This window comes from Phaethon aethereus (genome assembly GCF_964289735.1).
Source record: "Phaethon aethereus genome assembly, chromosome: 18".
Lineage (NCBI taxonomy): Eukaryota > Metazoa > Chordata > Aves > Phaethontiformes > Phaethontidae > Phaethon > Phaethon aethereus.
The window spans coordinates 7,549,789-7,563,645 of NC_138594.1; the positions used below are offsets into that span (position 1 = coordinate 7,549,789).

The following is a 13,857-nucleotide window of genomic DNA, read 5'->3' on the forward strand; positions in this document are numbered from 1 at the left end:
CTTGCTATCAAAGGGGCTACCCAGAGTCTGGTAGTTTTTCTCTGTTTATATGTTGTTGGTTTTTTTTCATAGAGCAAAGTTCAAACAACATTTTAACCTTGGGTTACTTTTCAGCTTGGTTTGATTCTGATAAAATGATACAAGATTAAAGCAATTTGGTAGATGTGACAGTGTTCCCACGCTCCTTGATTGCAGCACTGCTTCTCTCCAGAGAGGCAGAGAGGAACATGCGTGACATCTTCTAGCAACAGCAGAGGCTTGCAGTAGTTCCTGATATGACTCTCCCACCCCAAGATCATACCTAGAGCATGCCCTATAAGTGAATTTAGCTAGAACCAGCTATAACGCTATTGCTGAACATTTCTGATGCACTAAAGGAACGTGATGTAAATGCATTTGGCAGCCAACCTGCTTCACAAGATCTTTGCGATTTAGTTGAGAGAAGTGATGCACAGAAGGGATGTAAGCAAAGCTATGGGGGAGTTTATGCACTATGATTTTCTGGCTGTGGTGTTGTTTTTTATGACTCTTGCTTTGTATAGCCACCTTTTTCTGTGCTTTCTGCTTTACTCAGCAGAAAATCTGAGGTGTGATCTTGTCTTGCAGTACTGGAGGAGGAAGAAGTCCTGCTAGCTGAAGACACCCTCAGCATCCACACGGATCTGGCAGATAATGAACCGGTGACAAATGAGGTCCGCAAACAGTTTCTTAGGTAAACATGAGGTTCATGTGCTTATAGTCTGTGTCTGGGGTGAAACACATCTGAAGGATGTTAGTCATATACTGCTTCTCAGTCTGGGCTTTAGTTTCCTTAGTTTCCTCTTATAAATAAACTGGTTTAGTGTCCTTTTGAAAATAAATGTGAAAGAACCTAAAAAGAAGATCAAACATCTATTCCTGCAATCCTATTTTTTTTACTGCTACCAGCTGCATGATAAATAAACCTTTTGTATTGCGCCTTTCCATTGGGAATCTTGGAAATCTTCGAAAGTTTTCGTAACCATACCCATAGATACTGTCCAGCTACCACTGATGTGAAGACTGAGAAGCTCAGGGGTTAGGTTTGAAATGTCTGTCTTGCAATAAAGCGTCTAAAGGCCTTTATCAAAGAGCCCAGGCCCTGCCACAACCTTTGTTAGGAACTGTGTTTCTGGCATTGCTAAACAGAGGGGTGGTACAAGCACCCATAGCTGTGAGTGAGGCTGGCATGGCAACTCGGCAGAAGAGCTGGGAATAAATCCAATCTGCTGCATCCCAGTCTTGCCTTAGCACTGCCACAATATGCCCTTTTTCTTCTAATGACTCTTTTGTTTTGACTAGGCAACTTAGTGTAATATCTTCTGAAGGAGGAGAATGTCCCAACAAAATGTCAACGAAACGAAGAGTCTGTGAAAAGAAGCCAGCAGAGCCTCCTCTGCCAAGAAAAAATCCTAACGAGAAACTTATTCAGGCTGAAACCACTGAAACAGGAACGGTATGGTTGGATTCCTCCCTCCTTTCTACATTTTTTTTCTCTTAAATGTGTTGTATAAATCACGACTGCAGGATTTAAGCATTAATCTGGTGGTCACTGATCATTCAGGTTTCTGCACCTGGCAAGGTCTATACGCTTAGGGGGAAAAAAGAAAAAATCTCTTCCAGTTCCTGCCACAGTCACCCGATACGGCGTAGCACTGCGCTCCGTCAGCCCTGACTGTGCACTGCAGAGCTTTCAGCACTGTTGGGCTTCAGATTGTGTGGCTGCTGTCGAGCCCAGCTGCAGCCCCGGGTATTTGGTGAAGCGCAGCAGTGGGTTATAGGAGCTGGCTGCCTGCTGTGTGCCAGTGGATCTGTTCTAAGTGATACCCGCCACCCCATCTTCAAGAGCATTTTATGCTCTTAGGTTCAAAAGGGGCTGTACTCTGCCTGAGCGGGGCCAGGGAGTGAAATGGGAACAGGGAAAAAGAGAAGAGAAGGAATAAAAGACAAGATGGGAATACAAAGGTAAAAGAAAGGAGCAGCAGATGGAAAGGAGCAAGGAGATTTTGTTAAATAAAGCCCCTTCCCTCCACTTCAGAAGTCTCAGAGTGTCCTGTTTAGTCTGATGTACATGGTCCATGGCACAGACATGTAATTAACTGTTTCTGTGGATTATGTTAGGTTTCAGAGTCCCTAATCAACAACAATTGTTCATTTGATTATTCCTTCTTACGCTTTTTTAGATACCGAGAGTTGTCCTGAGCCTCTGTCTCTTTTTGCTTCTCCACCTTTTTGCACTGCCATAGAGATAGCAGCTTTACTTTTTTGGCACAAGCATCATCTGTTTATGTTCCTATTGGGGTGCAATAGCATTTGGTGCCTCATTTAAGTGCTGTAAAGACACCTGAATGGAGGCGTATTCAGCATTTTTCCTTAAATAGGCCATTTAAAGTAGTCCTGAGCTCGATACGCCTGCCAAGTTGCTTCTTTGCCTGAGAATCTTGGCTCCTGTTCTTGTTACCCATCCTTTGCTGCCGTTTGAGCAGCCTCCTCTTCCTCCCCCACCCCTTCCACTGGCATAGTCTTAAAAACCGAAAAACCACAAAACTAATAAAATGTAGTTCCTCAAAATGGAGGAAAAGAGTATTTCAGAGAAGTTTCTGACTTGTTTTGAAAGTTGTCTCCCTGATGTGGAGCTCAGGCAGATGAACTGTTCTCTGTGGTATGTTAGAGCTTGGGCATTTTTGAACTTGGTAGTTCCTCTGATGAAGAGGTTTGTTTTCTCTTCTTCTGTCTAAACTCCTGATTGTGTAAGTTGTACAAACCAGCTTTGGTGCGTGATTTTGCAGGTGAAGCTAACTGTGTTCTGGCAATACGTGAAGGCTGTCAGCCCTGTCATTTCTTTAGTGATATGTTTCCTATATTGCTGTCAAAATGCTGCTGCTATTGGGGCCAATGTGTGGCTCAGTGACTGGACCAACGAGCCGGTGATAGATGGGACTCAGCACAACACAGCCATGCGAATCGGAGTCTATGCTGCCTTGGGCCTCTTGCAAGGTGAGACCCCATAAAATCATGATGTCTGAATGTTTAGTAAAGAGGAATTAGGTGGCAAAGCCATGGCATGAGTTGCTGTCCCAAAATTGTTCCCCAAATCCTATCCTAAGCAAGGGAAGTAACGTAACCTGGAGGTACAGTCTGAGCTCAAACCAGCACTTTTAATTTTGTTGTGAAGCCCTCGGAGGAGGTTGAGCCCTTGGAGGTGACATGGAAACCTGAGAAATAGGTTGGAGAGAAAACATGAAAACTTAGGTGCAGAAGAGACTGAAGGATTGGGATGAAGTTGTAGCATTAAGATTTCATGGAGGCTTGTGGGAAGCAGAGGGAGGTTGGTAGATCTGTCTTACGTGGACAGCATGGTGAAATCATACAGGACGTGTTCCTGTGCCTCAGGCAGCAGTGACCACAATGCCGTGGTGCTAATGTGCATGGTAAGAGAAGGGTGGACAGGGAATATGGTAAAGCAAAAAAAGCTTCTAGCACAACAGAAACTGCTGAGAGCAAAAGAGCTGTGAATTTGGACCACCATGTTCCCTGGTTAAGACGTCTCCTCTTCACCTGTTAGGCCTCATAGTACTCATCTGCTCCTTCACCCTGGCCATGGGAGGCATTAGCGCAGCCCGGACGCTCCACGCTGCTCTGCTGGAGAACAAATTTCACACCCCTCAGTCCTTCTACGACACCACTCCAACCGGCCGAATCATCAACCGCTTTTCGAAAGACATCTATGTGATCGATGAAGTAATCCCACCCACCATCTTGATGTTCCTTGGAACATTCTTCACCTCTTTGTCGACAATGATTGTAATTATAGCAAGTACTCCGCTCTTCGCAGTGGTTATAGTTCCACTTGCAATTCTGTACTTCTTTGTGCAGGTAACTGGAAAAATATCTGACTACCATTGCAGTGATTCTTATTCCACTGTTTGTGTTTCTCTCTAGGAAAAACAACATGAATTTGGGGGAAAATTGAAATATGTGAAGTAACAACATGTTTATGTAAACAAAACATGATTTACTTCTCTTGGAAAAATAAATATCCTGTGAAATGTCATCATGAAATAAATAGGCATAACCTTTTTTTGCTTTCAAGTAATAACAAATAAGCCTATTGCTAGAGATAGAGCTGCAGTGCACTTCAATATATTGAAGTGTGTATATATTTGACATTGACATGTTTTTAAAATGCTGAGGAGTTAAAATGTTGAAAATAGAAAGCATGAATTTTATTGACTTCTGAGCAAAAATGAAGCTTATTTTATAGACTGTAAATAAAGACCTGATAATGGAGGTGCAAATTCATATTTCATTTTCTTGGAAAATTAAGCTCCTACAAACGGATTCATTTTGTTAGGCTATATTAACTAAATTTAAAGGGACATAGATAAATTCAACTTAGAGTCTATAGAAATTGCAGTTACCCAATACTCTGTTGTGGAATGAAGTAAAGATCACTTTCTTGAAATTCTTCTTAATTGTAGAGAATATTTTGGAGGGTTGAAGTGCATCAGTAACAATCTCCTTTAAATCTTTAACCTAAAAATTTCTTCGCTATTAATGAAAAGAGAAAGTATTTAATGTACCCTTCAATTTTCTCCAAAAATGGCAGCGATTCTACGTGGCTACCTCTCGCCAGCTGAAGCGTCTGGAGTCTGTGAGCAGATCTCCCATCTACTCACACTTCTCAGAAACAGTATCAGGGGCCAGTGTCATCAGAGCTTATAGAAGAGTGAAGTCCTTCGTGGACATCAGTGATCTGAAGGTGGATGAAAATCAGAAGAGTTACTATCCTGGCATAGTATCAAACAGGTAAAAAGGCATATAACTTCTTGTTTCCACGTAGCTAATCCTGTGTTTGCGTAACTGGTCCAAGCAACCATTTACCACTCTGCTTACAACTGCCTTTTTACCAGGTGGCTGGGCGTTCGAGTTGAATTTGTGGGGAACTGTATTGTCCTTTTTGCTGCCCTTTTTGCTGTGATTGGTAAAAACAGCCTGAATGCTGGCTTGGTAGGACTTTCAGTATCTTATGCATTACAGGTATGTATTACAGATTTCTGCTCATTGATGGGTTTGCATTTTTGTAAACATGTAAACATAAACAGATAAACAATAATCTAAGTGCTTGTTGGAGCTGAAGTTAATAAAGAAATAATAAAAATGAGCTGTGGGACATCTGGAAACAGTAGAGATACACTGAATGCTGACAGTCCATCAGCAAACTCACATGCAGTAGGACTTCAGGGCAGGACTTCAGTAGGAGCATTGAGGTTGTGCTGTGCCCCAGTATCCCCAGCAGCAGCATGCGGGAAGCTTAGGAAATGTCAGGTGCACCCACCAAGAAGAGGTCATTTGAGCAGCATGGGGTTAACATGTCCTGCGTCATGCCTGCTACATAGCATATCTGTGTGTCCAGGTGATCACAGGCTGATCAATAGGATTCATAAATAGGCAAAATAAACTGTATTCACCCAAGCTGTGGACAGTTTAGCTGTTTCAATGGCGTCACTCTTGCCAGAAGCTTTTTAGATACCATGAGTGTGCTGGATTGCTGTTAGCAAACTTCCAGTGAGACCCATGACTAGGGGAATGACTTCCAACCAACTTTTTTGAGAGTGCCATTTGTTAACTCGCCGTGGGAGGTACATGCTGCTTCACATGAGCACCCGATTATCTGTAGACTTCTTGTCCCAGTAACTGTATTAATGTTGATGCAAAGGTGATTATTCCATTTGTAATATTAATGTGAATCCATGTCTTAATAGCGGTGTCTGATTTTTGTTGTTATTACTATTATTAAATCTGTTGTTCCTCTGTGGGTGATATTTTGTTCCTTATCTTCTCCAAGGTGACCTTGTCTCTGAATTGGATGGTCCGAATGACTTCGGAACTTGAAACTAACATTGTGGCTGTTGAAAGAATAAAAGAGTATTCAGAAACTGAAACAGAGGTCAGCTACCAAGCAGCAACCATGCTCACCAACAAACGTGGCAAAACTTTAATGTGCACATTTATATGGTCTTTCTTTAGACTCTTGAGAGACAGTTCCCTCTCTCAGAGTGTTATCGTTTAACCTGAACTACTGTGATGTTTCGAACTGTAATTGATGCTATCACAGCTCAAATTATTACTGCTGTCCGGCAGTCTGTGCTTAGTATCTCATTGTCTGCTACCGTGAGTGGCTATAGTACAACAGAGATGAGTCTGAAGTGCTGATGCGTAGTCCTGCCTGCATGGATGGTGCTCTGATCCTGCTAGTGAGCACAGCCGCAGTACAGGCTATGCACATGTTTTCAGTAGTATTTCTTTTTAATCAGCTTAATCAGTTTTCACCTCCCATGAGAAAAGAACATCTCTAGGAACACAGTACTGCCTAATCCAGGAAAACCATCCAATCGTCTACCTTTGTTGCCAAATACTTTTAAAGGGGCCAGGTGGAGCCATGCTGGGAAATCTGCTGCTCTGTGGACACACTGGATTTTCTTAGCCCTGCGTTCATGAGGGGAGACTAAGGATTAGGAAGTGGAGGATCTGAGGAGAGCTGCAGTGTATGGTTCTGGAGATCACGTATTTAACCTGGAAGCTAAAAGGAAGCTAGACAAGATGCATGATACGTGTTATAAGCCAGAGCTTGAGCTGTCATGAAATAGGCAGTGTTCTATTAAAGTTAATGGGAAAAATGTTAATTTATATCCATTGAGGATTTGGCCCTATATGCTCAGACTTTTTTTCCTGTAAACTTCACAACAAGCACCACAATGGGTAGATGCTTAGGAACCCATGTTTTTTTCCCATTATTATAAATCTATTTGATAATGGAGATTTGATTTATTAGATATATTTCTAGTAATCCACAAATGTTGATGTTTGTATCTGGGTTTTAATTATTTTTTTCTTAAACCTATATGAGGCATTTCTGAATTCTGTTTTCCTTAGGCTCCCTGGATCATTGAGGGCAAGAGTCCTCCAGAAGACTGGCCATCCAAGGGAGAGCTGGAGTTCGTGAATTATTCAGTGAGGTACAGGAAGGGCCTGGATCTAGTGCTGAAAGGTCTAAACCTCCAAGTGCACGGTGGAGAAAAGGTGAGTTACCAGCTGTATGTCTTTGCTAGAACTTTGCACTGGGCCTTCAGTGACAACCATGGAGCAAAGGACAGGGGCCACAAGCACACTTGCCCCAGTGGTGGAGACCTACTCAAGCTGGCATTGCAGGAGCCAGCAGTGACAACCGTGCTGTCGCTGTGCCAGCATCGTCCCGGCTGGAGGACCGATTGCGTGGGGCTTTCTGGACTCCCCAAGTTAGGCTGGCAAGAGGCTACTGTACCCCACGTAGGAGGCATTGGTGCAAGTGACAAAAATTCAGTGGCAAGAATGCTTTTCTGAAGCAGTGTAGATGGGAGAAGGAATTACAGCTTTTTTCGTTCTCTGACTTTCCCTGTGAAATTTTCGGCAAGGAAGGAAATAACATTCTTTGTTTCCTTAATCAGGAAATTGTCTCTCTTCTGGGAGGTTTGCTTCTTCATGCTTCAATCGAAAGTTCTGGGGTTTGCCTGCTGGTGACAGAACAATTAGCATGGGAAAGTCCTATATTTAATAAGTTCTTAAAAGAGAAGAGAATTATCCTTATATTAAGCAGACAGGATGACAACTGCCTTCTGGAACACGTGCTTACCATAAAGTCTAAACTGCCCTCTAAAAAGCATTTATTTCTTGTCCTTGAGTGATTGAACTCCTAACATGGGTGCTTCAACTAATCACCCAAAGTTATGTAGGATGGCTCTACGTCTATGTGCATATTTACATGCAATATCACTCAAATTACGGGAATGGCAGTATATACGTTACAATGTATGACATGGGAGTTTCTAGGGAAGGATGGTTACATTCTTTCTTAGATTCAAATCTTGTGTCAAACCTCTTAAAGGAATCTTGGAGGTTTGGGTTTGTTTGGTTTTTGGTTTGGTTTTTGGGGGGGGGTGGGGGGGTGGGGGGTGGTTTTAACCACTTGCTTTGTTGTTAAACCTGCGATTTGTTGTAGATTGGAATTGTTGGCAGAACCGGAGCAGGGAAGTCCTCCATGACGCTCTGTCTCTTTAGGATCCTGGAAGCTGTAAAAGGGGAAATTAAAATCGATGGTGTGAAAATTTCAGAGATTGGTCTCCATGACCTTCGATCGAGGTTAACAATTATCCCTCAGGTATTGTTTCTGTCTATCACAATAAAGCACGGATCTCTGACACCGTAGCAAACCATAAATAATGGTTTATCCACAGAGGAAAATGCTTTGTTACACTCAGAAAATTGTTTCAGAAAAACAAACTATTTATACTTTAAGTGGTCCTGTTCTGCCACCTTATAAACTGATGGTGGGTGATAAAACAGGATTTAGGATAAACCATCTTTACAGTTGGAAGTCAAGTTCCAAGTGTTTATAACTTAATGTGTGTGTTCAAAAACGTGTAGATGTGGCACTTTGGGACATGGTTTAGTGGGCACGGTGTGTTGGGTTGACGGTTGGACTTGATGATCTTAAAGGTCTTTTCCAACCTTAATGATTCTGTGATTCTGTGTATTTTCAGAGTGGATGGGATTGGGAGGTGGCCTACCTGCAATGCAACGGAGCCTTCAAAGCAGTAACTCATAATCTGTGCTTAAAACAGCTAAAGCACTTGTCTAATGAAAGATGGTTTTGTATCCAGGATCCTGTTCTCTTTTCTGGAACATTGAGGATGAACCTGGATCCATTTAATAAGTATTCAGATGAAGAAATATGGAAAGCTCTTGAACTGTCTCATCTGAAGAGGTTTGTCAGCAGTCAGCCATCCATGTTGGACTATGAATGCTCAGAAGGTGGAGAAAATCTTAGGTAAGGAGTACTTGAACTAGAAACATACACCGAGCTCTCATTCAGCTGTAACAGTAACACCTGAGCACGGGTTTACACTGTCGTCTGTTGTGTCTGAAATGATTTAGCCACCTATTCCTCTTTCAAGAAAACCACTAAGGCTCAAGCATTTGCCTCCTGTTCTGCCTCTGCCACAAACGATTTGATTCTTCTTTGCTGCTGGGAAAGATTTCTCCCAAACCGAAATCCTGTCTTATCGGTAAAGAAAGAAGTCTCAGGATGGCAGGGTATTACGACAGGGCAGTCCCTTAAACATGGTTTGGTAGGAAGGGAAATGCCATGGTAACGTGTGCAACTGTTGTGCTGAGGAAGAGTCCTCTGCCTAAACTGACACCTTAGCAACGTTTCTTCTCCATTACTATTTGGAAGACCCGTGAAGACATGAATGGGAAGATAGAATACCATGCTTTGATATGCTGCGCTGGCTTCTGAGACTGTGATGTAACCAGATTGTCTGTGTCACGAATGTTCCGCTCCTTCCTCATCCCGCAGGGACACTCAGACAGAGGCTGTGTCTGGGGTGCGTTTGTAGCAGGGGAGGAAGCGTGGGCTGACCACATATCTATCTTTTTTTTGTGATGGTAGAAAGGATTTACAGCCTCAGAACATTTTTTTCTTTTCTTTTTGAGTGTGCATACGCTCAGCGTTGTTACAACTGTGTGTGTTTCTGAAAATTCAGGTGGAAGCCTTGTAACTGCTAGTTTCCCTGGCTTTTGTCACGGTGATAGAAAGGGGGCATTTGGTGGCTCTGCCAGTACTGTGTCAAGCAGTAAGTGAACACATACGCTAAAACTAGCTGAGTAGTGCCGCAGTGTGTATTTATTAGCTCTAGGGCTGATGGACTTGGCTGTTTGCTAAATACTATTGGTTTTTTGTTCGGTAACTTTACCTGATGAGTGACCTGCTCTAGCACAAGTGATTCTGAGCAGTGGAGAGCTAAGGGCAGTGGGGCCTCGTTTGTGAAAGCCCTGTCTTTGCTTGCAGCGTTGGCCAAAGACAACTCGTCTGTCTGGCAAGAGCATTACTTCGCAAGACAAGAATCTTGATCCTAGATGAAGCAACAGCAGCTATCGATCTTGAGACGGATGATCTTATCCAGATGACAATTAGGACCCAGTTTGAAGACTGCACGGTGCTGACAATAGCGCACAGGCTGAACACAGTCATGGACTACACGAGGTAAAAATCTCTTAATGGTGCATGGCGAGGGCGGCTCACTGGTTTACTGGGTATGTGAAGCAGCACTTTGAAAGGGTCTGGTTTGTCTCTAGACAGTCACACTGATGCTTTGTCAGGCAGTACGTAAGCAGTGATGTTTAGGCCATATAATGCTAGAATATCCAGACCTGACTTTGCCTCTGTTGGAGTAAGAAACAGCTTCTGTATTCACTAACCAGAGCTGTGCAGGGGATACTGCCCCGTCGCGTTAATGGCACTGTCAGCAAGCTTAGGGATCCTTTTTTAACTAGCAGCTGCTGTAACTTTTTCACTAACATCATGTCATATTAATTACTTTAAAATACATTACTTCATGAGCTTTTATCTCCTTGGCTTTCTGTATTTTCAATTCCAGAACTACCAGTATGACACTGGTTTGGGTTTGGTTTTTTTTTTCCCCCTTATTACCATGGGAGACAGTGACCGCCCTGTACATTTTTAAATTAAACAGCAGCTCAAGGAGAAAGTTTATCATCTGTTGTGTTTCAACATGTGAAAATAATTGAGCAACACAAAGGCAAGTCAGAGATTAGAGCAGTTTGCTTTGTGATAAAAAGGGGTATTCCATTTCTCGTGAGGAATTCTCTGACACATCTTACCCCCACCACCGCCTTTTGTTTTGCACAGGGTTCTTGTTCTAGACAACGGAACCATAGCTGAATTCGATACACCTGCAAGCCTTATAGCATCAAAGGGTATCTTCTACAGTATGGCCAAAGATGCTGGACTGGCATGAAAAGACGACCCCTTGGGATTTTGGTTTGGGGTTTTTTAATGTTACTGACTTGCCACAAAAGTGACTTGTGAATGTACTGTAACTTAGAAAACAGTTTTTGTAGTAAACTAAACTTGCGATATGTGAACAAAGTATTTTACAGTTATAAGGACCAGAAAGTGAATTTTATATTTTTAAATATTTTCTACGAAGTATTTTATTACATGCTTTTTTCCCAAAGAATGCCAAACATTCTGCCAAGAATATGTATCACAGGGCAGTATGTACTGTATTCAGGTTTATAATTAGTAAATTATACTAATGGTACAAAATACACCTGGTTTTGTGTGTTTTCTGCATAAGGATTCATTGGTTTTGAAGTGGAAAGACAGGCGCAGTTAAGCAGTGACTCAGCTGAAAAAAAGAGAAATGGTGTGTAATCTCGGAGTGGTTCCAACCTGTTCCTTTCAGTGTTTCCGCCAGGAGAAGGCAGTTGAACGCTGCAGCTTCAGGGCTGTCAGCTGTCCCAGAACCTTTGGTATCCCTGCCCAGGGCAACTTTGGCATTATAAAAATCCTCTTCAGCATAAGAATTACGAGTGTATTTAAAACTAAACCTAAATATGGCTTAATATAAATAATTAACTACAAAATTTCTACCAGTTTAGTAGACTCCACATAAGCCTGCAGGGACATGATTGGCACAGAAGTATTGTAATTTTGCTATCTTGCTCTTAAGTGTGAAGTCGCTATGAGTAAGTCTCCACTGAAGCTGGACACGCATACTGAGCAGATGCGTATATAATTTACCACACGTAACACTTATCACCTGACATAATGTGATTTCTTTTGCAGAAATAAGTATCTACCTTCTTATTGATAACCAAGCCTCCTCAGATAAAGGGAGTACTCTGCTTAAACAGTATTTGCTGCTAGAGTCTGTTAGAATGGCTTTTGCTTTAGTTGTTCACTTCCTCCACCAAGCACTCTAGAAACCGGCAAGAAAAAGCTCCTGTGTTTTTCCATAAGTAAAGTTCAGAAAAATTTTGAGAAGATGAAAATAATCATTTATTAATTCTTACAAATAATTCTTCTTAAATAGAGACAAGAATCTGCAGCCAAGCATTCATTTGACATGAACATTTCATGTCGCAGAGCACAAAGTAATGAATTATTTATCATACACAGTAATGTAATGATTATACACCGATCAGATTGTTAGGAGTGTTAATAGTATCTTCTACGTATAAACTGCATAAGGTATAAAAATATTCCTCCGAATGCATAGATAACAGTCGGCATCTGTGCAAGACAAGCAGTGTCACAACGAGGTCACCCACCCAACAGCTGAGCTTTTCTCTCGTAGGTCTGACTGGTTACGCCTGGTACCTTCATGGATTTAGCTGGCATTTACAGAGCCGATGCCTAAACCGATTCTGTTCTGTGTGCCAGGGAGAATGGAACAGATGAAGTGTGATACGAGGAACAACAATTTTATTATTCCGTTATAGAGAAGTTAACACACCACCAGCAATTTGGTATAAAAAAATAGGTGACAGACCACACTTGACCTCCAATGCTTGTTCAGAAGAGGGTATTTTGCTGTGATGAAACATTCTACTGTTAGCCTTAGCAGATTGAGCTTCAGTCTAGTTAACTAGCACGCAGGAAATTGGGGTGTTGCATGGATCTTTGCTTCCAGGTGGACACTGGATATCCGACTACAAGGCAGATTGGGAGAGGGCTCCCTCTTGTGTGCTCAGTCACTCCTGCTGGAGCTGCTTCCCTTGCACAAAGTACTATTCACTGGATGAGAGAGAGCGCAAGGGTAAATTTGGGTACCAGTTCCTGTTGTATTAGCTGTAACACAGGTGACCGCTCTGACTGCAGGGGAAGAACGAACTTCTCTACCTGCCACAGCCTCCGAGAAAGGAGAGAGGGCTGCGGTGGATACCTAACTCCCGTCAGAGGACGTAATCTGGAGGGCGGAGAGCTTACGCTGCAGTTAGCCCAGCGTTTCCTCCAGCTAGTTTGGGTGGCTCCCTGCTCAGCACGCTACTGCTAGAAATCCCATTTACAGGTCTGCATACAATATACAGCTAACTTGGGCTGTAAATTCTCAGACAAGAAGACAATAAAATCCTTTGGTTGCTACAGTTTCCAAAGAAACTGGGGGCGGGGAGGAAGGGGGAAGATGAAACAGTGGGAAATTCAGTCCAGTTTGGTGTGTTCTGTTTGCCTGTTCTCTCCCTTACTTTAGTTCATTCATCTAATTCATACTACATACCTTTACAGTTAGGCTACTGGAATAGAACTCCTCCTCAAATGCAGATGACTGAGTAAATACTAAAATCCTAAAAAATTAGATAACATCCAGCTCTTAAATACTTTTCTATTTATTTATTCCAGAATTTCATAGCAAAGTAGTCTAATTCTGAATTTTAAGTTAACAGGAAAAGTGATTTTTCAGTAAGGAACACAAGTCAACACAAGTCATTGGAAAAAAAGAAAATACATTGCATAGGAGCATCAAGATTTAACATCAGCCCAGAAAACCCTGGGCATTTCATGAGTTTCTTTTTACACAGGCAACTTTGAAGTTTCAAGATGCCATCCTTCTCAGGAACGTAGAGGTAAAAGGAAAACAAAATTACGATTTCTGTGCTTTTATGAGGGGAAATTAAAGCAGCATTGGAGAAATATGTTTTCAATACAGTAACAAAAATAGTATTTTAAATTGCACAAGTCAATACTATATATTGACAGACAACATAAAAGGGATTTTAGTTGAGAGCATATTTATGATTTGGATAATTACTATCACTTTTTGTTTTCAACCTGAGAAATAGGGAAAAGTGTAAACAGGGATTAAGAAAACACAGGTAATAAGTCACTTGGTAGTATTTAAACTAGACATAGTTTTGTGCTTTTTCCACAGATTTAAACCCTTCTGTTTTTTTCCTTCTAAATGAGATATGACTTAAAATACATGATCTAAAAAG

General features: G+C 41.9%; 1 protein-coding gene across 1 annotated transcript in view; it reads left to right on the plus strand.

The window, feature by feature from the left end:
- Positions 1-10,877, plus strand: part of ABCC3 (ATP binding cassette subfamily C member 3) — a gene marked incomplete at its 3' end in the record, with an annotated part of 49,440 nt that extends 38,563 nt beyond the window's left edge. The window contains exons 20-31 of the mRNA XM_082008059.1: positions 607-712; positions 1,321-1,474; positions 2,808-3,015; positions 3,584-3,894; positions 4,628-4,827; positions 4,932-5,058; positions 5,867-5,968; positions 6,955-7,101; positions 8,057-8,215; positions 8,718-8,884; positions 9,908-10,102; positions 10,769-10,877. Coding sequence (XP_081864185.1) covers positions 607-712; positions 1,321-1,474; positions 2,808-3,015; positions 3,584-3,894; positions 4,628-4,827; positions 4,932-5,058; positions 5,867-5,968; positions 6,955-7,101; positions 8,057-8,215; positions 8,718-8,884; positions 9,908-10,102; positions 10,769-10,877 — 1,985 coding nt within the window. The remainder of the gene's footprint in view (positions 1-606; positions 713-1,320; positions 1,475-2,807; positions 3,016-3,583; positions 3,895-4,627; positions 4,828-4,931; positions 5,059-5,866; positions 5,969-6,954; positions 7,102-8,056; positions 8,216-8,717; positions 8,885-9,907; positions 10,103-10,768) is intronic.
- Between the last annotated feature and the right edge of the window lie 2,980 nt (positions 10,878-13,857).